The sequence below is a fragment of the Pelodiscus sinensis genome, chromosome 22, assembly GCF_052426305.1.
Source record: "Pelodiscus sinensis isolate ZL-2025 chromosome 22, ASM5242630v1, whole genome shotgun sequence".
Lineage (NCBI taxonomy): Eukaryota > Metazoa > Chordata > Testudines > Trionychidae > Pelodiscus > Pelodiscus sinensis.
The window spans coordinates 21269639-21295201 of NC_143073.1; the positions used below are offsets into that span (position 1 = coordinate 21269639).

Below are 25563 nucleotides of genomic sequence, written 5' to 3' on the forward strand. Positions count from 1 at the left end.
GTCAGAAAAACTTAGGCCTGTGCCTCTTCCTGCCATCGACTTTCTGCATCTCGGTTACCCTGCCTGTACCAGGAGGACAACAGCAGTGCCCTACGTGACAAGGACAAAGAAAGGGGATTTGACAGCAGCCTTCAGCTTCCTGAAGGGAGGTTCCAAAGAGGATGGAGAGAGGCTGTTTTCAGTAGTGATGGATGGCAGAACAAGGAGCTGTGGTCTCAAGTTGCGGTGGGAGATGTCTAGGTTGGAGATTAGGAAAAACTATTTCACTAGGTGTCACGTTACTGGACTTTGATGGGAGCAGCCAGATCACTGCTGCACCCATGGGGGGGGGGGGGGGTGTTGGCCCCAAAAATGGTATAAAAGGGGGCCATGTGGGGTGTTGAATAGGAGCTTACTGTCTGCTAATCCTGTGTACGCTAGTCATGTGATTGTATAATGTCTGTGTGTGTAGTTAGGAGTCTCTAATCTGCGTAGATACTGAATATTTCTCTGCATGTGGTTGAGCAGTGGGCAGAGCCGTGCCTATGGACATGCTAATCAGTGAGGCCCTGTGGGACAATGGCACTCAATGGGCCAAGGACACACCTAAAGAATGAGGGTGACTCATACCTAAGGGCTACCAGCAGGGAACACAGGAATAAGCCGTGGGCCAGGTGACCTGCTGTAGCCAAGAAGAGACCAGGAAGGAGGGATAAATAGGCCATGTGGCTGACTCCATCTTGGTCTTCAGCTCAGCACTTCATCCCAGTGGCAGCATTGCAGGGATCGAAGAGCCAGAAAGACCTGTGGACCCATCCTGATCCTAGGATGCGCAACAAGGACTTTTAAACCAGCAGCTGTAACATCTCTGCTAGAGCCTGCACCAAGAACTGGGAGTTTCGATGCATGTAATGTATGATTCTTTAACAACCTTACTCTCATGCTTTTCTTTATTGTAATAATAAACCTTTAGATGGTTGATTCTAAAGGATTGGCCCAGCATGATTTGTGGGTAAGGTCCAAAGGCTAAATTGACCAGGGATCTGTTGCTGGTTTCTTGGGACCAGACAGAACTTTTTCGGGGTAGGTGGGATTGGGTGCTAGGACTCCCCACCTGTTTATGAGGCCCGGGACCCTCTGGGGCATGGATATTGCTGGGGTGTCGGAGGGGTTTTGCTCGTGAGGCTTCAGGCAGGCAGCTGAAGTGCTCTGTGGGATTGGTTGGTGGCCTGTTTGGAGAGGTCACCAGTCTGGGGGCTGTAAGGAACCCCGAAGTTGAGCAATTCGCCCTGAGCAGATGCCCTCAGCTGTGCCCAGACATGGCCCGGTCTGTCACACTAGGAGGGTAGTGAAACACTGGAATGGGATACCTAGGGAGGTGGTAGAATCTGTATCCCTAGAGGTGTTTAAGTCTCGGCTTGACAAAGCCCTGGCTGGGTTGATTTAATTGGGATTGGTCCTGCCTGGGGCAGGGGGCTGGATTTGATGACTCCTGAGGTCTCTTCCAGCTCTATGGTTCTGTGATTCAAAATGGTGATTGTCTCCCTCAACATAGCTCCTTCCTCCACTGCCACCTGGTTTCTGTCTCCTGCCGGGGCATGTTCCATGAAAAGATCTGATCTCTTGTGTGTGGGAGGAGACCTCAAATTTATCCCAGCTGCCAAAGGTCCCCCTGAGCTGGCCTGAGCCACCCCCTCCTCCTAGTTCCCCTTCTGCCTTGTCCCCCCAATAACTGAGGAGGGCAAACTTCCATCACTAGATTATTAAATGAGAATTGAACAGATGTAAGATGCGGTCTGGCCTCCATTAGGGGAGCACTGCATCCCACCACAATATTCAATTCCCACAATCCCTCGTGATGCAGCACAAGGCTACAATACCCACTGTAGCGATGGGGAAACCGAGGCACAGCTTGGCTAAGCTATTGGGCCTATGTCTGACAGGGAGGCAGCGGCAGCCCAGTGATTGGAAGCCATGTCTCCCTAGTACCAGCTGTGCCGCTGAGCCACCAAACCATCCATCTTCACTGTGGGCCCTGTGCCACCCTATAATCCCTCAGTAACAGAGCAGTGCCCCTTGGCACAGCATAATCCTCCCCAACAACAGCGGGACATCCCAAGTCACCTCCCTACGTTGCTCCCCCAGCCACAGCAATTTCCTGTGCACCCAGCCACCATGCCCTCTGCCCCCAGCCAGACATGCTGGTGACAGAGGCCCGACGTACCCGATGTTACCTGTAGCTCCTGGCAGGGGCCCGTGGGAGCAGATGAGACACCAGCCGTCGTGACCTGGTAGAAGGGAAGGATCCTCTTATCAGATGGGCCACTTTATATGCTGGGACATGGGCTGTCCCTGTGAGTCACTGTGATTTCTGGAGCGAGAGACACAGAGAGATGTCCCACATGCGGGCAGCCAGGTGTCTGGGGGTGGAGGGAGGCACTTGGCTGCCCTTGGTTGGCACCGGGAAGCTGGGGGAGGGACCCAGCCTTTGTTCTCATCTCTGTTTCCTTCAGGGGAACCCGGCCCTTGGAACAGAACCTTCTCCGCTGCCAAACCTGCCTCCTTGCGCCTCCCGCCCTGCTCGGGAGTGTGGCCTTCCTCTTCTCTCCCTGCAGTCCTGACTGAGGGGGTTGATCTCTGACCCTGCCCCATGTTTGCTGCCTCTGATCTCCCGGGAACCAGGCCCTGCCCCCTGACGCTCGGCGCTGGGCCTGCCCTGGGGCTGCCTTGGACTCTGACCTCCGGGCGGGCAGCCCAGCCTGATTCCCGAGCACTAGGTCAGACAGCCCATAACCCATTTGTGACCCCTCTCCCTGCGGGGGGAGGGGGCAGCGAGGGGCCTACCTGCTCGGGGGAGGTGCTGCGGCTGCCGAGTTGTGGGCCTGCCTCTGGCCAAAGGCAAAAACGACCCTCTGGTGGCCTCCACCCATGTGCCGGTCGGTGACTGGGGCCCCCGCCATCGCTGTCCTGCTGCCATCGCCCAGCGCCGCAGGACTCGCACACGGACCTGAGTCTGGAAGAGACCTGGGCGTTTCCTCTTTCAGCACGGAGATGGGGCGAGGAAGGGTTCCTAAAAGTTGGGGAGCCAACCCGGCCTGTCCGCTGGCCCCTTCCTCACCCCGACCCTTCCCCCTGAGGCCCTGACTTCAGGCTGCCCCTTCCTCCGAGCTCCCCACCCCCGACCACCCCTTCGTCCCAATCTCCTATTCTTGTACCACCCCTTTGCTCAGAGGCCCTGTCCCCGTCCCATTCTTTGAGTTCTCTTTCCACCAATCTCTTGGCCTCATGCTGTCCCTTCTGCCTATGCCTCATGACACCTCGCCCCCCCTGAAAATCACCCCCCACTTTCTCCTCTCCTCCCTCGCTGCCTTTGCTCACCCTCAGAGGTGGAAAGTCACTAAGTAGAAATACTTCGTTACACTCCTCAGGTACATTTTTTATCCATTGACTTTTACTCAAATAGTTTTGTTAGAAAATATTGTACTTTTTACTCCACTACAATTTCTGGAAGCGCTTAGTTACTCACGACTTTCAGCATCACAAGCCAGCATCCTGTTTTGCTAAAACATAGCCACAGGCGCATGGGTACCATTTAGAGGGAGCTAGGTACCAAGTCTGAACTCCTGGATTTCATACTTGAGGTCTGCTTAAAGATGCATGCCCAGGCTCCAAAGGCAGCTCTTAACTGCAATAGGGTTTGAGGGCTTGCAGATTTGCCTTTGGGGCAGGGAGTTTGTTATAAAAAAAGGGAGGGGTTATTAAGAATAACAAAAGACAGGTCATTCAAGTTAATTAAGGGATCCTTAGATCATCATGAAAACATTGCCAGGTACTTAAAAGCTGGGAGGGGGTGAGAGGAGTAGCAATGAGTGTTGTGTTGTGTCATTCCACGAGGAGTAACGGTAGTTCGAACTAGGAAGCCTAGTTCGAACTACCTAGTTCGAGCCCCGTGTAGCCGCGCGGCACGGGGTTTGAACCAGCGGGGTTTTAAAAATGGCGGCGCCCCGCTTATGCAAATGAAGCCCGGGAAATTCAAATCCCGGGCTTCATTTGCAAGTGCGGTATGCCTACATTACCCCGCTAGTTCGAACTAGCGGGGTAGTGTAGACATATCCACAGAAAGTATCAAATTGCCTCTATATAAAGTCATGGCATGCCCACATCTTGAATACTGCATGCAGATCTAGTCACCCCACCTAAAAAAAAAGATTTATTGGATTTGGAAGGTACAGAAAGAGCAACAGAAATGATTAGGGGTAAGGAACAGCATCCATATGAGGAGAGATTAACAAGTCTGGGACTTTTCAGCGTGGAAAAGAAATGACTAAAGGATGGGGAGATATGTTAGGGTATGTCTACACTACAAAGTTAATTCTAACTAACAGAAATTAGTTCGAATTAACTTTGATAGGCACTACACAGGTAAACCGCTAGTTCGAACTTAATTCGAACTAGAGGAGTGCTTAATTCGAACTAGGTAAACTTCATTCCATGAGGACTAACGCCTAGTTCGAATTAAGTAGTTTGAATAAAGGGCTGTGTAGCCACTTAATTCGAACTAGTGGGAGGCTAGCACCACTCTGGGCACCACCAGGGAAACTCTTCTGCCCCTCTCCTGGCCCCGGAGCCCTTAAAGGGGCCCGGGCTGGCTACGGTGCCCATGCCAGGTGCAAGCCTGCCAGCACCCAGCCAGCAGACCCTGCCCCAGGCACGGCATGAGCCAGCCACCCGCTGCCATTCAGCCCTCCGCCTCCCAGGAGCCTGCCCGGGTCCACAAGAGGCGGGCGCCCACGTGGTCTAGTGCGGACATCATGGACCTCATCGAGGTTTGGGGGGAAGCCTCCAATGTCCACGACCTCCGCACTAGGCACAGGAAAGTGGCCGTCTAGGGCAGGATAGCTGCCAGCCTGGCCACCCAGGAGCAGGTTTCCATGAAAATCAAGGTGGTCAAGTGAGCCCCCGACCCTGAGCCCTGAGCTTAGAACATAAAAACATAAGAATGGCCGTACAGGGTCAGACCAAAGGTCCATCTAGCCTAGTAGCCTGTCTGCCGACAGCGGCCAACACTAGGTACCCTGGAGGGGATGGACCGAAGGCAATGACCAAGCCATTTGTCTTGTGCCAGCCATCTCCAGCCTTCTACAAACAGAGGCCAGGGACACCATTTCTAACCCTGGCTAATAGCACTCCATGGACCCAACCTCCATGAATTGATCTAACTTCTCTTTAAACTCTGTTATAGTTCTAGGCTTCACAGCCTCCTGCAGCAAGGAATTCCACAGGTTGACTATTTGCTTTGTGAAGAAGAACTTTCTTTTATTAGTTTGAAGCCTGCTACCCATTCATTTCATTTGGTGTCCTCTAGTCCTTCTATTATGGGAACTAATGAAGATCTTTTCTTTATGCATCCTCTCCACACCACTCGTGCTTTTATAGACCTCTATCATATCCCCCCTCAGTCTCCTCTTTTCTAAGCTGAAAAGTCCCAGTCTCTTTAGCCTCTCCTCATATGGGACCTGTTCCAAACCCCTGATCATTTTAGTTGCCCTCCCCTCTCCCACCTCCGTTTGCCAGTCTCCCCGTTTTGTTCAATAAAGAGAGTTTCTATTTTTGAACACACGTGTCCTTTATTTTGTACATCAGGAAGGGGGCTAGGGAGGGGTAAGTGGAAGGAGTTGAGGGAGGAATGGGGTACGAGCCCCCGATGGGGAGGACTGGGGTGGCTCTAAGGGCTCCTCGGGGTGGATATTGTCCTGCAGCCTCCCGATTGCCTCCTCCAGATGGCAGCCTGCGGCAAGTGCAGCCGGGCTGATGGCCGAGTGCTGTGATGTGCCCAGTGTGGGTAGTCCAGGCACTCCAAGCCAGGACTGCTTTGCAAGCGGGGAACCCCTGAGAACTGTCTGTCCAGGGTGGGGGTCGGGTCCCTTTAAGCACAGCCCTCGGCTAGCCTGAGACAGCAGCTCCATGCTCTAAGTCCTAATCCGATGCCCTGCCTGCACTGCTTCCGGCCATCCTTAACCTCGGTTCAGGGTCCACTCAGTGTGGACATGCTAGTTCGAATTAGCAAAATGCTAATTTGAACTAGTTTTTAGGTCTAGATGCACTAGTTCGAATTAGCTTAGTTTGAATTAACTAATTAGAATTAAGTTAGTTCGAATTAGTGCTGTAGTGTAGACATACCCGGAGGTATTCTCAGGCTAGGTCTAGACTGCAATGTTTTTGCATTTTGTGTAGTTTTTTCCACTTTTTTTTTTTTTTTTTTGGAAAAGGCTTTTCCGCCATTTGGGAAATGGCAGAAAAGCCTCCTCTTTCAGGGGAGTCCTTATGCCTCGTGAAACAAGATAAACAGAGCACGTTTACTCTTCCGCGAAAAAAAGTGGACCTCTCATATCCCGCAAAACCCCCGTAGTCTAGATGTAGCCCCGACTGATTTTTTTTCTGTAGATCTGTTGAATTTCAAAACATTGCACCTGAACACAGATAACGGCCTTGAGTACCATCTACCAAAATACCACTGTTGTGCCCGCCGCTTGTTGAACCTGGTTTCATCTGTAGATGTGGTACAGGCTGAATCAAATGACACCTACAAAAAGCTGGCCAGGTCCACTTTTGCCAAATGCCAAGCACTCTGGAATAAAACTGAACACTCAACTATTGGAGCAGAAATGGTGGAAGCAGAATGCAAGCTACAGTTCATTCGGCCAAACCAGACAAGATGGAACTCTGTATTCCGAGCAGTGGAGAGAATTCTGCGCATACTAAATGAACAAGGCGAAGGGACCATCAGAAATGTGTTTCCAACATTCAAAACCAATATGTAAGTAGTGGTTCTTTGCTTTATAGTTTTATTTTTGTTAAAAAAAACCCTGATAATTCTGTATTCAACTTAATTAACAATGTCTTTTAACTTTTCTTCAGGCTGAATCTAGCAGAGCTAGCCTTCTTGGCAAAATATGCCATGGTCTTGGATCCAGTGGCGAAGGCACTAAATATTCTCCAAGCAGAGTTCAGCGCACAAATGGGATGGCTGCTTCCTACACTAGACCAGCTGGATTCAAAACGGCAAAGGCTCAAAATTCACACTTGTGAATGTAGGCAAAATAAATACATTTCTGTAATCTGACTCCTGTATTTAATTTGGTCACTCTTCAGCTTTATAAATTAAGGCTGTGACTACATTTAAATTCCAGCTTTGAAATATAAATGTATAGTATGTGTGTATATATTATATAAATGTATATAAAATATATATATATACTAGCAGAAATACCCGGCATTGCCTGGGGAAAATATAGTAAAAGGTGTGATGAATGAACTACGTCAATTACATTAACATAGCATATTTTACTGGAAATACTTTTCTCTTATATATTACTTTAAGAAATTAACATAGCTAGTGATGTGCTTACAAAACGACAAATCCCATAGGGTCTCTTTTATTAATCCCCACAAATCAGGAAGGCCCATCTGCCCTTAAAGACTCTGTGCAAACCAATGCCTGCAGCCTCCTTGCCAGAAGCCCTGAGAAATGGAGGGGATGTCTCCTGGGCTCTGCAGCAGCAGCAAATCACTTCTCCCCAAGTAGCCACTCCCCGAGAGCCTTCAGTGCACACTCCATGGGGCAACCTGAATAGACTTCCTAGCGGCAGCTGGACCGGTTGCATTGATCAGACAAAGCGAAACACCTTCAGACCAGGTGCAATGAGTGATATCTAGATGATCAGAACATGCAGCACCTGACCATACCTGTTCTAATGAGAATAGGCTGTTCTGAGTGTACCGTGTCCTCCTCAGGCTCCACGATGCTCAAAACCTCGTCCTCCTACCCACCTCCTCTTTGTACTGTGAGCTGAATCCTGCAAAGTGCATAATGCCTGTGGCACTTGCTGATACCGCACACAGCCCTGCCAGGAGAACGCAGGTAGCCCAAAGAAGGGCGAGTGGTGAGATGAGCCGTTTGGGTGTGTGGGGAGGGAAGCAACTGTAATTTCCAGAAGGGGTTCAGTTGGAGCCCGGCTGCATGAAGATGTTGAGAGGCTGTGAGAGCTGGAGGCTTCTTCCAGCCACAATTAGCAAGGCTAGACCCCAGCCAGCATCAGCCCCATTTGGGTCTGTCCTGGAGACCTGCTGGTGCCCTAGTCTAGGGGAGGTTGCTGATTCTCTGCCCCACTGCAGCCTCTCCCCTATGGGTTTTCCCGTGACGGTGCTGCAGGTGCCCACATGCTTTATCCTCTAGGATCTCATAGTTTCAGTTTGTGACACGCTTAATAGAAGAGTCCAGCAAATGCCTATGATCAGGCGCTACTAAAAGCTAATTATCAGTGGGCCCAACTGGGGCTCTGGAGGAACCGGGGGAATCAATTTTGAGATTATAACCAATCCAGTTATTGAAGTTAGGAAATCATAAGAACATAAGAATATAAGAACAGCCGTACTGGGTCAGACCAAAGGTCCATCTAGCCTAATAGCCTGTCTGCCGACAGTGGCCAGCACCAGGTACCTCAGAGAGGGTGGACCGAAGACAATGATCAAGCAATTTGTCTCCTGCCATCCTTCTCCAGCCTCTGACAAACAGAGGCCAGGGACACCATTTCTATGGCTAATAGCCTTGTATGGACCTAACTTCCATGAAATTATCTAGCTTCTCTTTAAACTCTCTTATAGTCCTAGCCTTCACAGCCTCCTCTGGCAAGGAGTTCCACAGGTTGACTACACGCTGTGTGAAGAAGAACTTTCTTTTATTAGTTTTAAACCTGCTACCCATTAATTTCATTTGGTGTCCTCTAGTTCTTCTATTATGGGAACTTATAAATAACTTGTCTTTATTCACTCTCTCCACACAACTCATGATTTTATAGACCTCTATCATATCCCCCCTCAGTCTCCTCTTTTCTAAACTGAAAATCCCAGTTGTTTTAACCTCTCTTCATATGGGACCCGTTCCAAACCCTTAGTTATTTTAGTTGCCCTTTTCTGAACCCAAAATATCTTTTTTGAGGTGAGGAGACCACATCTGTACACAGTATTCAAGATGTGGGCGTACCATAGTTTTATACAGGGGTAGTAAGATATTCTGTGTCTTATTTTCTATCCCTTTCTTAATAATTCCTAGCATCCCATTTGCTTTTTTGACCACCGCTGCACACTGTGTGGAAGTTTTCAGAGAACTATCCACGATAACTCCAAGATCTCTTTCTGCTGCTTCTGTCTTGACTATCCTAAACAATTTGGTATCAGCTGCAAACTTTACCACCTCACTCCTTACCCCTTTCTCCAGATCATTTATGAATAAATTGAACAGGATGCAGGTAATCAAGTCGTTGAGACAATGTCCTTTCTGGTTGAAATGGATCAATGCCCACAAAACAGATATTAGACAGGATCACAAAGAAAAAACAGTTTCTTGCCATTTCAACCAGAAAGGACATTGTCTCAACGACTTGATTACCTGCATCCTGCTTCAAAGACCTTTTAAGACTTCACTTGAAAGAGAATCCTCTGAACTGTCATTCATGCTTAAATTCGACACTTTACACTCAAATTTGAATAAAGACGCTAATTATCTTACCCATTACAAAGATAGCTTCTCCAATTATCACCTCTAATACTATTAGCTCACAGACATTTACCTCCCCTCCTTCCCCCCTTCCATCCCCCTTCTGTTCTAAAATTTGATTTGTCCTTTTCATATGTGTTCATTTTTTAAATTGTTTCCTTTGGTATATATGGTTGTGATAATTTCCTTCCAGTATTTGATCTGAGGAATTGAGAAATTTCATCTCTGCTTCTCTTCCTAAGGTGACATGTATCCAGTCAATATGGGGCTAATTAAAATTCCCCATTATTATAGAGTTCTTTATTTTGGTAGCCTCTCTAATCTCCCTCAGCATTTCAATGTCAGTATCACTGTCCTGGTTAGGTGGTCGATAATATATCCCTACAGCTAATTTCTTATTATTGGAGCATGGAATTACTATTCACAGTGATTCTATTGAACATGTTGATTCATTTAGTATTTTTATTTCATTTGATTCTACATAATCTTTCACATACAGTGCCACTCCGCCACCCATCTGGCCTGCTCTATCCTTCTGATATATTTTATATCCCGGTATGATTGTATCCCACAGATTTTCCTCATTCCACCAGGTTTCAGTGATGCTTATTATGTCAATCTCCTCCTTTAATACGAGGTTCACCCATCTTATTAGTCAAACTCCTACCATTTGTGTAGAACAGTGGTCCCCAACGCGGTGCCTGTGGGTGCCATGGCGCCCGCCAGGGCATTTGTGCGTGCCCGCCGACAACCTGGGCTGGCCCCGCCCCTGGTGCATGGGAGGCACCGGCCCCAGGCGCACGACATGCACCAGCTCCGGGTGCGCTGCGCTCGGGCGGCCCCAGCCCCGGGGCACATGCGGGCGCGCGGCACTCGAGCAGCGCCGGTGCCGGCCCCAGGCGCACGGCTCGGGCGACGGCGCTGGCCCTGGGCCCATGGCACAAGGCGCTTAGGCGGCCTCGGCCCTGGGCGCAAGGCGCTCGGGCGGCCCCAGCCCCGGCCAAGGGGCACATGCCGGTGCTGCTGCCGGGTGCAAGGGCATCCCCATCCCCTGGTGTGCCCCCGGATGCATGGCCCCGCCCCTGGGCGCCCGGGAGCCTCTAAAGGTTGGGGACCACAGGTGTAGAAGCACTTGAAAAATTTGCCACTGCTTATTTGTCTGCCCTTCCCTGATGCATTGGATTTCTTTATATGCGGTTGTTTGTCTGCTCTGGCCCATGGTTTGGCCTTTCCCCTCCTCTCTATCTGACTATAGCTAGAGAATCTCTATCAATGGATTCTCCTCTAAGAGAAGTCTCCCTCCGATTTATGTGCATCTCTGCACCAATCGGCTTTTCCCCATCTCTTAGTTTAAAAACTGCTCTATGGCCTTTTTAGTAGTATCCGTGCAAATCAGTCATATCCGTGCAAAATTTGGTGTTTCTAGCTCTTTCAGGACAAACAAACAAACAAACAAACAAACAAACAACTACTTTTTACTTCTGGATACTTAAGTACAATTAAGATGCAATATTTTTGCACTTTTACTCAAGTAGTTTTCCAGAAGGATACTTTGACTTTTACTTAGTTACATTTTTTTCAAAGTAGTACTTTTACTCAGCTAACTTTTTGGGGAACTTTTTCCACCACCATTGCTCACCATTACGGCCTGTAAAATGTGGGAGAGCCTAATTTCATGGATTCTCCCTTGCTAGGGACCCTGCATGGAGACATCATTCTGTACCAGTGTCCACACAAGTCTTCAGCCAAACACCAGGTGACTCGGCAACCAAGACGACTGGAGATCACCATCCTGCTATAGCCTTTGCCTGTCTGCACCACCATCAAGAGAGGCTGTCTCTTTGTCCATCTACTCTGACTAGAACAGAGAAGGGCCTTGTGGGAAGGATCCCAGCATTTCGAGGACCAACCATGAGAGCAGGAAACAAGGAAATGGAGAAGGAGGGGAGGTTGTGCGGCAGCCCGACTTGACAATCTGCATCTGCTACTTCCACTGGGAACTGAATGCTCTACTAGGACAAGAGCTGCAGATTCCAGACTGGCCTTGTAGGCTACCTGCAGGTCCACCTTCAGTATCTGTCATTTCATGGAGGATGAGCATGCATCTGTGTGGCTGGATGTTTTAGATAAAAAAAAAAAAAAACCTAATCAATAAAAAAATTCACAAAAGTGAAAGCATTTTGTTTAAAAAATTTCTGAACAAAACCTTCCTCAACTTTCACGTCCAAAAGACTTTTGTTGAGAAGTTTCCTTTAATTTTTATGTCGAACGCCCAAATGAAATGTTTACTTTCAGGTGAGATGAAATGTTTTGGTTGTTCCCAAGCAGGGTTTGTTTTTGTTAATCCAACATTGCCACTGAACAGAAAAATTCATTATCTGCCATTTTCTGTGTCAGTTTTGATACTTTTCAGAGGAAATAGTTAAAAATATAATTTTGTTTTGATGATGGCAAAACAATTCATTTCAATTAGGTCCCAATATTTTGTTTTGACTTGATTATTTTCATTAAGAGGGCAATCTAGCTATATTTTAGAAATGTGCATCCGCGAGTCTGTTCAAGACTTTCTCCTAAAAGGATAAGTGACACACCAAATTTGGTAAGTAGCTACATCTTATCTTCATTTAAAGCAAGGTCAGTGTTTGTTGGTGCTAGGACAATAGGATGTGCCTGGAATTTGATTGTTTCTCATAAACTGGAAAGGGGGGGGGTCTGGCAGGAGGGAGTTATACCATGAAATGACCACAGGGGGCAGAAGATACTCTAGTGGGAAGCCACTGGCCACCAGCAACTGGCAGTTTGGCCTGACTTTGATGTTATGTTAAACTATTAAACACAATCTAAGATTCTAGGGAAAACTTTCCAACTTTATGCAGAATTTAGCACTAGAGTAGGTTACCTGGGACAGTGGCGTTTTCATGGCTGCAGGTGATTAAGAGCAAGTTAGACATACAGTTCTCACAGATGGTCTAAATGTGCTGACTGCTGACTCAGTCAGCGGCAATGGATTTCATCTGATGATTTTTCAAGGTCCCTTTTATCCTGATGTGAGGGAGCGTCTGCTTCGGTCTGGCCCTTTAAGGGTAAAAACCCAACCCTGGGAGAAGGCTGAGAGCAAAGGCCACAGCGGGGGCTGATAATAGCCACTTAGGGCCCAGCTGAGGCTAAATAAATAAGGGCTCAGGCGGGAGGAAGAGAGGCTCTTGTTCTAGCTGGGGAGCAGGACAGACCTGGCTGCCAGGGAAGCTGGAGGCTTCCTGGGACAGAGCAGGGCTGGGGAAAGGCAGGCAGGGCTGGGGACACTTGCCCCATAACACCTGTTTATTAGCATACATATAAACCTGAGCCATGGGCGGAGCATTTATGTAATCTTTTAGATTATTGTCTTTCTGTGCTCATTACATCTTGCTGCTAGAACCTATCCAGGGACTCAGGAACTCCCGCCCATCCCTTCTCTACGCCCATTGTCACCCTATATAATCTATAGTCATCCATTGTATGGCAATCTCACTGAGCCTAACAAGCAAAGTGACACTCCACCAGCGCTGTGCGTAATAAACCCCCATGCTTGAACCTACACGGTGTCAAATTTCTATGTCCTTCAAAGATTGTATGGCTAGAAATGAGGAGGTGGACGGCTGTGTGGATAGACAGATCAGGCATGGAGAGGTGGAAATGGTTGGGTGACACTTGAGGTCTCTTCCATCCTGTGAGGGAGTGGACTAAACCCAAAGGCCCCCTGCTGGAAACCTCAGGACTCTGCCACACCCATTCCAGGAAGAGAGTAGTGGGGAGGACCTCCAAGCTGGCTAGAGTGGCTGCATGGAAAGCAACCAATCAGGGCCCAGGAGGGCCATATAAAAGGAGGGAAGTGTGGGTGGGTGGAAGGGGACAGCTGGTACAAGTTTTTGGACTGAGCTGCTACTAGGATCCAGAGAAAGTGAAGGAACTTCAGCACGACGGCTAAGTGGGGGGCAGTGATGGGGGGAGCAGGAAGCTCCTGTCTGGCTGCTTAGACTGAGCTCAGGACCATTTGCAAGGAAGGGTTCAGGGGAACAGAGAGGGAGCCCCTGGCCTGGGTGAGGACTGAGCCGGGGGAAAGCCCCAGGACAATAGTGACTCCAAGGGGGACACCTGGGGATGCAGCCCCAACCCAGAGCTGAGATTCTATAAAGACAGAGTCCCAGGCGGGGCTGTAAACCCCCCTGAGAACCACAACAAGGGAGTGTCAAAAATAGGAGCTGCTAAGGAGAGTCTGACTTACCTGGAGAATGAGGAAAGGATTAAGCTACTGGAGATGCACCCAGGAAGGAGGTTGAGGCAGTCAGCCGATAAAAATGCAGATAAGAATTTCAGATTGGGGCGGGAGGGGGGGATTTTCTTTCTCTCTTCTTTTTTGAGATCAGAACAGTTTCTCTCAGGTATTGAGGGAGACGGGAGACATTCTCTCTCCAAGAACAGACTTCTTGAATTGTGTAAGTAGGGAAAAATTTAGACAGTCTATCAGGTTTTGTTGTTTTCCTTGTTTGGGGGTTTGAAAATTATATCTGAGCTGGCTAATTGTTTTCCATTTTTGTAACTAAGGATTACAGCCCAGGGATTTTCCCTGAGTCTATTTAACTCCTAGTTACCTATTATGCTTGCAACCCCAGTTTTGTTTTGATAATAAAAGAGTGAGTCTTGCCCACATGCTCAGGGTTTAGCTGATCGCCATATTTGGGGTCAGGAAGGAATTTTCCTCCAGGGTAGATTGGCAGAGGCCCTGGAGGTTTTTCCCCTTCCTCTGTAGCATGGGGCACAGATCACAGCTGGAGGATTCTCTGCATCTTGTGGTCTTCAAAGTATTTGAAGGCTTCAATATCTGAGCTATCGGTGAGAGGATTATTCTAGGAGGGGTGAGTGAGATTCTGTGGCCTGCACTGTGCAGGGGTCAGACTAGATGATCATAATGGTCCCTGCTGACCTTAAAGTCTATGAGTCTATGAGTTTTCCTTTTGTTTTGATTAACTGGTATTGGTTGATTATTTTGTCCTTAGGTTTACGTGCCTAGTTACCTGGGAACAGTCCATTGTTGTCTGCAGAGTCCCTCTGTTCATTTTCCCAACTCCAAGCAAAATGGAGGTTGGGGTAGTGGGGAGAGCTTTACCTTAGGTAGGGGATTCCCAAGTGATGTCTTCCCTAGAAAAGGGTTTATTTTCTATTTTCTTTTAATCACTTGAGTGGTAGCAGCCAGGAACCAACCTTCTGTCTTTTTGGATCTCAGGAGGACTCAGATCAAACAAGTTTGTGTCTGGGAGTCACAGAGGCAGGTTTTGCAGAGTTATTCTACTAGCTGACACCCCATCCCTGCACTCGGAGTGTCAGGTTGGGGAATTGAGCCATGACGGGGGGATCACCAGTGGATAATGCAGACGCACATAACTGGAGGAGGTGCTCATGAGAGGTGGGCGTCGGTCCCATCCCACATCCCTACCTTGCTCAGATTCTATTGACTGCACTGAATATTTATTAAATCTTTAAAATGAATTTCTGAATGAAAACAATCAAATCAAAACACACTCTTGGAATCTCATTTGAACAAACTGTTTTCACATCCCTAAAAGAGAAGTATCATTTCAGCAGTTTCCTCTGAAAAGCATCAAAGCCAGCACAGAGCACGGGGCAGAGAATAAACTTTTCTGCTTGCCGGCAATTTTGGGATCAAAAAAATTAGTTGGGATCAGCCAAACCATTTTGCTTGAGCTGAAAGTAAACGTTTCGTTTGGGTGTTCGGAACATTTTTTTCAACATAAAAGCTCCAGTTGTCTTAGCTGTCTGGTCACCTGGTTAAAAGTCTGAGAGGGGGAGCCATGTTAGTCTGTAACTACAAAGACTTAAAAAACAATGTGTGGTCCCACAGCACCGTAGACCAGGGGTCTCCAACCTTTTTAAGCACGAGATCACTTTTTCCATTTAAGTGCAACCCAAGATCTACCTCAAACCCAAAGACTCTGGCCCCACCACCTTTTGCCCCTTTTCCAAGGCTTCACCCCTGCTCACTCCATCCTCCCCCACTTTCACCAGGCTGGGGAAGAGGGTTGGGGTGCAGACTCTGGTCTTGGATGAAGGGGCTCTTTGGAGTGTGAGAGGGGCTCTGAGCTGAGCTTGGGGCAGACACTTGGGGTGCTGGAGGGGGTTCTAGGTGCAGGCTCGGGGAGGGTGTTTAGATGAAGGGATGCCCAGGCTAGGGCAGGAGGTTGGGGGGCAGGAGGGGGTTCATGACTGGGGCAGGGGCTCAGGATTCTAGCTCTGGCTGGACACTGCTTACCTCAGGAGGCTCCTGGGTGCTGGTGCAGGGGGCTAAGGCAGACTTGCCCCTACCCTGGCCCTACACCACTCCCAAAAGCAGCCAGCAAACTCCATCCCAAGCCCTGTTTCCCCTCTCTGCTCTGTAGAGATAGAATACAGGGTGGGGGTGGGGGGCACCCTGACACCAGCGTTCCTCTTCTCCCTTCCCTGCCCTGCCCAGCAAGCAGGAGGCTCCTAGGGATGGGGGGAGGCAGCTTCAAGGCAAAAGGCAGGAGATACGCAGCAGTGGGGACAGGGACAGTTGACGTGGCCAAACCTGTCAGGATCACTCGTCAGAGGCTGCAAGATCTACCAGCAGATCCTGATCGACTGGTTGGTGACTGCTGCCTTAGAGGAACAAAGATGCAGATGGTATCATGAGCTTTCGTGAGCACAACCCACTTCTTCAGAAGAATGGAGCACGGGGTCCAGAGTCACAAATAAATAGCAGAGAAAGAGGGGAGGGGAGGGAAGGAGAAGGGGGAAAAATTGCCAATTTGAGTGTCTGTGCAAAACGAGGCTAATAGAATGGGTGTAAATGCCCGATAATTAACTGGTACCGTCATTAGGATGTTGAATGTAGCAGCCCATCCAGTAAGGTCTTTGTGCAGATCTTCACCTGGGTTGTGTCTAGACTGGCCAGTTTTTCTGGAAAATCAGCCGCTTTTCCGGAAAAACTTGCCAGCTGTCCACACTGGCCGCTTGAATTTCCGCAAAAGCACTGACTTCCTACTGTAAGAAATCAGTGCTTCTTGCGGAAATACTAGTCTGCTCCCATTCGGGCAAAAGTCCCTTTTGTGCAAAGGTTTTGTGCAAAAGGGCCAGTGTAGACAGCTTAGATTTGTTTTCCGCAAAAAAGCCCCGATCGCGAAAATGGCAATTGGGGCTTTTTTGCGGAAAAGCGCGTCTAGATTGGCATGGACGCTTTTCCGCAAAAAGTGCTTTTGCGGAAAAGCGTCCGTGCCAATCTAGATTCTCTGTTCTGAAAATGCTTTTAACGGAAAACTTTTCCATTAAAAGCATTTCCGGAAAATCATGCCAATCTAGACGCAGCCCTGGTGATTGGCTGAAGACTTGTGTGGATGCTAGTGCAGAATGACGTCTCCATGCAGGGTCCCTAGAAGAGGAGGGACCCTGAGGTTTTTTATAGGCGGTAACATTGAGCAACAGTAGTGAGGGGAGCGAGGAGCAAGCAGGAGGTGGTTTTCGGGGGGGGGGGCGAGGTGGCGTGAGGATGGGGCATAGGCGGAAGGGACAGGATGAGGCCAAGAGACTGGTGGAGAGGGGCGGCATGGGAGGGAGCCCAGAGAACAGGACGGGGACAGGGCCGCAGAGCAAAGGGGGGCACGAGGACAGGAGATTGGGAGGAAGGGGTGGTCGGGGGTTGGGAGCTCGGAGGAAGGAGCAGCCTGAAGTCAGGGCCTCAGGGGGAAGGGTCGGGGTGAGGAAGGGGCCAGCGGACAGGCCGGGTTGGCTTCCCTGCTTTTAGGGACCTTCCATCTCCCTTGTCTCTGTGCTGAAAGAAGAAACGCCCAGGTCTCTTCCAGACTCAGGTCCGTGTGCGAGTCCTGCGGCGCTGGGCGATGGCAGCAGGACAGCGATGGCAGGGGCCCCAGTCACCTATCGGCACGTGGGTGGCAGCCACCAGAGGGTCGTTTTTGCCTTTGGCCAGAGGCAGGCCCACAACTCGGCAACTGCAGCACCTCCCCCGAGCAAGTAGGCCCCTCGCTGCCCCCCCCCCCCACAGGCTGGGCTGCCCGCCCGGAGGTCAGAGTCCGAGGCAGGCCCAGCGCCGAGCGTCAGGGGGCAGGGCCTGGTTCCCGGGAGATCAGAGGCAGCAAACGTGGGGCAGGGTCAGAGATCAACCCCCTCAGTCAGGACTGCAGGGAGAAGAGGAAGGCCACACTCCCGAGCAGGGCGGGAGGCGCAGGGAGGCAGTTTTGGCAGTGGAGAAGGTTCTGTTCCAAGGGCCGGGTTCCCCTGAAGGGGGCAGGGATGGGAGCAAAGGCTGGGTCCCTCTCCCAGCTCCCCGGTGCCAACCGACGGCAGCCAGGTGTCTGGGGCTGAGGGAGGCACCTGGCTGCCCGCATGTGGGACACCTCTCCCGCTCCAGTCACCACAGTGACTCACAGGGATGGCCCATTTCACGGAATATAAAGTGGCCCATCCTGGAGGAGTGTCAGCTTTTTCCAAGTCACAACCGCTGGTGTCTCTTCCACTCCCGAGGACCCCACCAGGAGCTACAGGTGAAGCAGGGCCAGTCCAGCCTCTGACATCAGGATGTCTGGCTGGGGGGTGGGGGATGGCGGTCAGGTGTGCAGGAGATTGCGGTGGCTTGCGGCAACACACGATGAGTGTTCTGTTACTGGAGGGATCCCAGAGTGGAATGGGTCATGCAGGAAAGATGGATGTTTTGGTGGTTCGGTGCTCCGGGGGTACTCGGAAGATGTGGCTTCTAATCTCACGCTGCCTCCTTGTAGGATGTGGGCTCTGTTGCTTGTTCTGTGCCTCGATTTCTGCATCTGTAAAATGGGGATTGCAGCTCTCCCGCAGGCACTTGTGGGGATGAATTCAGTGGAAGTCAGGAGGAGCTGAGATACTATCATGGAGGCCAGACAGCACCTTAGAGTTATTCAATTTTCTTTTAATACGCTGATTGTGGGAGTTTTGCCTTGCTCTGTTGTTGGGGGGACAAACTAGAAGGGGAACTGGGGTGGGGTGGGGTGGGGTGGGAGCTCAGAGCAGCTCATGGAGATCTTTTTCAGGTGGTTTCAGTTTTAGTCACCCCCACAGCAGATCAGATCTTTCTATGGAACGTGCCCCTGGGGGAGCCAGGGACTGTGTGGAAGTGGACGACGGAGCTGATTCGGGGGAGACCGGGCTCCCTTGCCACCACACGATCCCAGTGTGTTTATCCATGTGGGGCTCTGCTATCGCCCCCGGGTACAGGCAGGGTAGCTGAGGTGCAGAGAAATTGCATGATCATATGGGAGTATGAGGAAGAACAGGCACTCAAACCAGCCTTTCCTGAATCCTAATCCAACACCGGACACGGGAGACCGTCCGTCTGCCTGAAGACGCCCCCGGACAATGATTCCCCGTCACTCTCTCCCTGCAGTAAACCAGCGCCGCCGCCGACTGTATCCATCGCCATGGCCGCCATGCAGCTGCTGGTCCTCGCTGTGCTGGTCGCCGGGGCAGCAGCAGGTAGGAAAGAGCCCGGTGAGAAGCCACCGTTGGGTGGGGTGGGAGGATTCAGCGTGGGTGGGAGGGTTTCACCACTGGCCCTACAGGAGTGTCTCAGACGTTGCTTAAGCCAAGTTGCTAGAAGTGGAAATTCTTGGCTATCCCATCATCGATTGGACAGATTGCAAAAGGGAATTAACATATTCAGGCCTCGTCTCTAATTAGTCTCCATTGCTGTGGAGCAGGCAAGGAGCTGTGGTTTCACAAGAGTTTTCTTCCTGAATTAGGAAACAAGGAAACAAAGTTGCAATTTCCCACCAAGCAAAAGGTGTTTGGGAACAATAAGTCTTTCTCTGAGATTTCGAGGTCTCTAAATTTTCAGCGTACATCGAAATGTGTCACTTTTCTAGAGCATTCTTCTAGTAGAATGTTAATTCTGCTAAAAAACGTATAAAGAATATTTTAAAAATCTCAGAAGGCCTTTGTGATAATGTCCAATGCTCTGGTCAGACTGTGTATCCCATGAAGCACCAGGCCCCTTTTGGTGAGCACAGCCCAGTGCATCATGGGGATCCATGGTTGTGAGGCATCATGGGAGATGTAGTTTGATGGTGGAGTCCAGTCTACACTGGAAAATGCTGCATTATGATCTTTGGTTTAATTAATTAGCAGCATAATCATCACATTCCCATGGCTCATCCTGTCCAGTCCCTGCTTCCACGGGCAACTCAGTCGTATCTGTGACTCAAGCACCGTATTTGAAATAATGAGGGTTTTTTCCCCTCCCCTCTTCACACCTACCTTCCCTTGCTGTTCAGTAACTTCCCTCTAATTCTTAGCCTCGATTTATCCGCATTCTTCCCTGCTTGTGGCTGACGTGTGCCTCTCTCCTTTGCAGGCTGTGACTCAGGGGGAGTGAAAGAACGGCTCTTTATTGGATATCCCTGCCGCAATGGCTCACGGCCCTACCAAGCGGCTCTCCTGAAGAACGGCACCACCTACTGTGCTGGGAGCCTGATACACCCAAAGTGGGTGCTAACTGCTGCGCACTGCAGCAGAAACATCAGGTAAGTCAGCGCAGGCGTGGGAGAGAGAGAGGGGGTTCCTGGGAATTACCCACGTTCCCATGCGGACATCTCCCTCTGCCCCCCCAACCCAGCCCCATCCACCTCTATTGTTTTCCAGTCCTCAAAGCATTTTTTGGGACCTTCTCTGCACCAGCTGTGGTTTTCCAGCCATCTTCGGCAGATGTGCCTGGGCCGCCCGTATCGGTCTGCCCTGTGGCGCAGGCAGGAGGGAACTGGCTCTGCACGCCCCAGCATTAGGCCGTGTGGTTCCTGCTGCCGGCTCATGGGCAGGTGGCCGAGGAGCTGGATGGAATGGGGGGGAGCTGTGGGAAAGATTTTCCCTTGACTCCAGCCGGATGCTGTTAGTTCTCAAGCTGGGGGAGGGGTGTGCCTGAGGCCCACTGTGGTTCAGGGAGTCCACGGGGCCCAGTAGCTAAACCCTGGAACCCTGAGTCCCAGCGCCTCCCACATGGCTGAAGCCCCAAGCCTTGCGCACTCCGCAAGGCTAACCCCCAAGTGTGCCCACCCCCCAGCTGAGGGCTGGAGAGTGGAAGAGACGGGCTGTGAGGGGCTCCGGGAACTACTCGATGAGAATGAAATCCCTGGAATGGAGGTGGGGTGTCTAGTACCAGGGGGTGCCTCAACATTGAAAGCAATGGGGGTTTCCTTTCTAGAGCTCTGTCAATACTGCAGAGAGATCTGTCCTTCCCCTCCCCTCTTTTGTCCCACCTCTCTCTGTGTTAGGACTCAGCAGGTATCTTCATTCTATTAAAGAATGTCATTACATTACATAGAATCATAGAACACTAGAACTGGAAGGGACCTCAAAAGATCATGAAGTCCAGTCCCCTGCTCTCGTGGTAGGACCAAGCCCCATCTAAACCATCCCAAATAGATGTCTAACCTACCTGCTCTTAAATATCTCCAGTGATGGAGATTTTACAACCTCCCAGGCAATTTATTCCAGGGCTTAACCGCCCTGACAGCGAGGAAGTTTTTCCCAATGTTTTTCCTAAATTACATGGATTAAATCACATAGATGTCGACGTTTGGCAAACATGATTTTTCCCTGCTTCCCTGTTAGTCTCTTTTCCAAAAAGTTTCATGACGACCAACCAAGTTGCGGTTCCCTGATTTTTTAATTCCCTAGAAGACTAGGTTATTTGAAACTCTTTGAGGCAGATGTGACTGGTTGCCATTCTCAGGGCTCCAGCATATAGATTTGAGTTGGCAGGAGCAGGCCACGGTGACCCAGCACAAGGGAAAATAAAAATAACCATGTAAAGTGGGTCGCAAAAGGAGGGGGAGCAGATAGCAAGTGTGAAAAACCAGGACACTTTTTTTCAATGTGTTCTCTCCCTCAGGCCCTGTCCCACCCGCCAGGGGCCTGTTTTCTCTCTCCAGACCTCACCCCACCCCCCAGGGCCTGTTCTTTTCCCCCAGGCTCTGCCCTGCCGGTCAGGGGCTGTTTCTCTTCTCCAAGTCCAGCCACCAGGGGCCTACCAGTGACCTTTTTTCTCTCCCTTCCAGCACTGCAGCCAAGAACCAGGAGGGGGGAAAGGATCTGTGGCGGTGGGGGGGTGGGGGGGGGGCTATTTACGCAGAGTGCTGCCAGGCAAGTTGGTGAAGCCCCAGCCCTGCTGGTCTCTCCTTTGCTGTGCAGCCGCCTCCCAGTGGCCACTCTCATACCGTGTCCCTATGAACAGCAGCCCCTCCCTTTGGCTGTGTCTACACTGGCATGAATTTCCGGAACTGCTTAAAACGGAATACTATTCCGTTTTCAGTTTTTCCGGAAAAGGAGCGTCTACATTGGCAGGCTGCTTTTCCGGAAAAGCCCTTTTTCCGGAAAAGCGTCTGTGGCCAATGTAGACGCGCTTTTCCGGAAAAGAGCTCTGATCGCCATTTTCACCAAGACTACTGGGCTGTCTACACTGGCCCTTTTCCGGAACAGTGTTCCAGAATAAGGACTTATGCCCGAGCGGGAGCAGAATAGTTTTTCCGGAATAGTGGCTGATTTTGTACAGTAGAGCATTGTTGCTTTTCCGGAAATTCAAGGGCCAGTGTAGACAGCTCGCTGATTTTCCGGAATAAGCGGCTGATTTTCCGGAATAAGTGGCCCAGTGTAGACACAGCCTTTGTGTGTTATGGAAACCAGTCCTTTTCCAGGGACTTCCGGTTATCCTGGCACAGCCAAACCCTGACCTCACTTTGGCTATGTCTAGACTGCATCCCTCTGTCGACAGAGGGGTGCAAATGAAGCACATAGAAATTGCTAATGAAGCAGGGATTTAAATATCCCACACTTCATTAGCATAAACATGGCCGCTGCTTTTTTCGACAAGGAGTTTTGTTGACAAAAACATCAGTCTGGATGAGTTTCTGTTGACAATAAACCCTTTTTCGACAGATCCTGTATGCCTCAGAAAATTAGGTCTACAGGATCCGTCAAAAAAAGGTTTATTGTTGACAGATCCACATCTAGACTGTCGTTTTTTGTCAACAAAACTGTGTTGAAAAAACGTCGACCATGTTTATGCCAATAAAGCGTGGGATATTTAAATCCGAGCTGGAAAAAAGTGGCAGCCATGTTTATGCAAATGAAGCGGGGGGGATTTAAATCCCCGATTCATTTGCAATTGCGCTGTGTTTGATTTGCATCCCTTTTACGGAAAAGGGATGCAGTCTAGACACAGCCACAGAGAGACAGACACACTCTAATAGATATAGATATAGATATAGATATAGATATAGATATAGATATAGATATAGATATAGATATAGATATCACTTGGCCCAATTCTAGATGTGTACCCATTTTGACCTTGGAATAGCCTCTCACCATTCATCTCTTCCTTTGTCCTCTCTCCATGCAGCTCAGTGCAGGTGCATCTGGGGGATTATAATCTACAGGTAAAGGAAGGCACAGAACAGATTAGAAGAATCCGCAGCTACTTCATGCACCCCAAGTATAACCTCCGCCGCCTTGACTATGATTTCATGCTTCTGGAGCTGGATAAGCCTGTTCGACTCAACAACTTTGTGAAAACGATCCGCCTGGCGACCCGTTGTCCCGCTCCTGGAACGCGATGCAGAGTCTCAGGATGGGGCATCACCAACTTTCCCAAAAGTATGCTGGGCCATAGAGGGGAGGAGACGAGGTTGGGTTCTTCATGGGGAGAGGGTGGAAGTTCTTTCAGGAGACCGTGTCCTAGTCAAAATGTTTCCTTTCGGAATGTCCTTTCCTTTTGTTTTCAAAACATTTTAAAAACTTGAGAGATGTGCTTCAAATCCAAAGAAAGTACTAAAATACCATATAGATCTCTTTGAAACTCTTCATTTGCCCTGAAATTAGGGGGTTTTTTCTATGCATTTTCTGTTCATCAACAATTTCCTTTTTTGGAAAACGAACATGGACAGATCCCAGCTGGGTCAATGGGCCATAGCTCCATTGAGTGAATGGGGCAGATCCCAACTGGGTTAATGGACCATAGCTCCATTGGAGTGAATGGGGCAGATCCCAGCTGGGTCAATGGGCCATAGCTCCATTGAGTGAATGGGGCAGATCCCAGCTGAGTCAATGGGCCGTAGCTCCACTGGAGTGAGTGGAGCTGTGTCAGTTTATATCAGCGAAGGGCCTTACTCTACGTTTACTTCTCCTGCGCCTTGTACTGGAACTCTTCTTTTCCTGTCTTTGCCCAGACCACACGCTAGGCAACCTGCAGTGTGCAGATCTCCGCACCATCAGCCGGACCAGGTGTCTTGAGCCTTACCCAGGCCGGATCACAGAGAACATGCTCTGCGCTGGCATGGAACGTGGCAGCATCAGGTCATGCCAGGTAAGAAGGTGTCCTGGGGGTGGGGGGAAGGTGCCGGGTGCCAGAACTCCCACGGCTCAATGCTCTTTATCCAACACAACCTCCGAATTCTTCTCAGCCTTCTACAGAGGGGCCATCATCACTCGGTCCCAGCCCCAGCCCCAGCCCGGCTTTGTGCCTTGTGGACGAGCAGCCAGGCTGCCCCCCAGCTGCATTGAGCCCTCAGTGTTGGGCCCATCCCCCTACTAGGGCTGTCTGACCCCCTGCTCAGCTGTAGGAGCCATTTCTGCCCTGAATTCCTTCCTATGTGGGTGTCTTTGCCACCCTCTGCTAAAGGGGATGAGTCCATGTGTGTGTGTGTGTGTGTGTGTGTGTGTGTGTGTGTGTGTGTCTGCCGCCCCCTGCTGGAGGGCATGAAGCCTGCTCTGTATGTGTTCATGTGTATACGTGTACCTGGACGCTATGTGTCCTGGGGTGAGCGTAGGTGTGTGGGTGTGCGCATTTGTGTCCTTGCTGAAGGGGAGTGGCTCAGCTCAGTGCGCATGCGCTGGGGTGCAGTTGTGGTTGCTGACACTCGGCATTGTCTCCGCAGGGCGATTCAGGAGGCCCGCTGGTCTGCAAGGGGAGGCTGCAGGGCCTGGTCTCCTGGGGGGGCCCCATCTGTGTCCTACCAGAAAAGCCTGGCGTCTACGCCAAAGTCTGCAAAGCCGTCCGGTGGGTGAGGGACACCATACGGAGGAGGTGCTCTGGGTTGGACTGAGAGCTGCCAGCATGTCACACCCGCGTCAGTAACCCTCCAACCCCCACCCCAGCCGTGCCACTCCTCCCCTGGCTGCCGCACCCAGCGTGTGCTCACTAGGGTGCGGGGAGCTGGCCGGGGTGGGACGGGGATGGGGCGCTGCAGTGTGGCCAGTCCAAAGCAGCCAACTGTTACTAGCCAGACCTGGCATAATCCTGAGCCTGGGTGGAAAATGGGTGAGTGGTTCACACAGCATGAATCAGCCTGACAATTGTGAGACTGGCTTGAAAAAATCACCAGACCCGCTTGAAATTCACAAGGGACGTGCCCAAAGGCGGACTGGATTTAGATGTTCACCACCCTTCCCAGTGCACTCAGCACATGAGGGTCCAGCTGCTAAACCTGACTCTTTCGCGTGGTTCTTTGCCCACCAATCTGACCCTGCACAGGGACGTGCTGTTTGAAAGTTCTATTGTCACTTGGCCTCAATAAAACCTTTGGGAAAAAACGTGTCAGGTCCCATTGTCATTTCGAGCATTTCGTTTTCACTTTGCTGTTACGGGCAACTCTGCCTCTAGGAAAACCTTTTCCCTCTCTGCAGGGCTGAGCAGGGAGTAGGTGGCCGGGGATGCTGGTGAAACCTTCATGGCGGGAGGTGATTGAGAGCAGACTGGACGTGCAGCTGTCAGGGACGGTCGCAATGCGCTGTCTGCTGACGCAGCCTGGGGCAATGGGCTTCTCTCCATGATCTTTCGAGGTCCCTGCTGTCCCTCCACAGCTCCGAGTTTGTGGCTCGCTGGGACTACGGGGGCTGGGTGGGTAGGGCAGGTGGAGGGATCCGGCATGGAGACGTGGAAATGGCTGGGTGACAGGAGCTGCAGCACGACGACTAAG

At 50.4% G+C, this 25563-nt stretch overlaps 2 protein-coding genes across 3 annotated transcripts in view; one reads left to right on the forward strand and one right to left on the reverse strand.

Annotated features, from left to right (window-relative positions):
- Positions 1-2368, reverse strand: part of LOC102447103 (uncharacterized) — a 36274-nt gene extending 33906 nt beyond the window's left edge. Inside the window, exon 1 of the mRNA XM_089772734.1 lies at positions 2214-2368. The gene's annotated coding sequence lies outside the window, so the exon portion shown is untranslated. The remainder of the gene's footprint in view (positions 1-2213) is intronic.
- Positions 412-25359, forward strand: LOC112546801 (trypsin-3-like). Of its 2 annotated transcripts, none has more exons than XM_075908162.2 (6): positions 412-892; positions 18981-19069; positions 19947-20115; positions 22989-23242; positions 23815-23951; positions 24523-25359. In XM_075908162.2, the coding sequence occupies exons 1-6, from the start codon at positions 882-884 to the stop codon at positions 24688-24690; spliced, it is 828 nt and encodes a 275-aa protein (XP_075764277.1). In that variant the 5' UTR covers positions 412-881; the 3' UTR covers positions 24691-25359. The 2 variants fall into 2 exon arrangements, with proteins under 2 accessions (XP_075764277.1, XP_075764278.1); XM_075908163.2 differs by lacking the exon at positions 412-892 and adding an exon at positions 17954-18108 and having other exon boundaries at positions 24523-25194.
- The last annotated feature ends 204 nt before the right edge of the window (positions 25360-25563 follow it).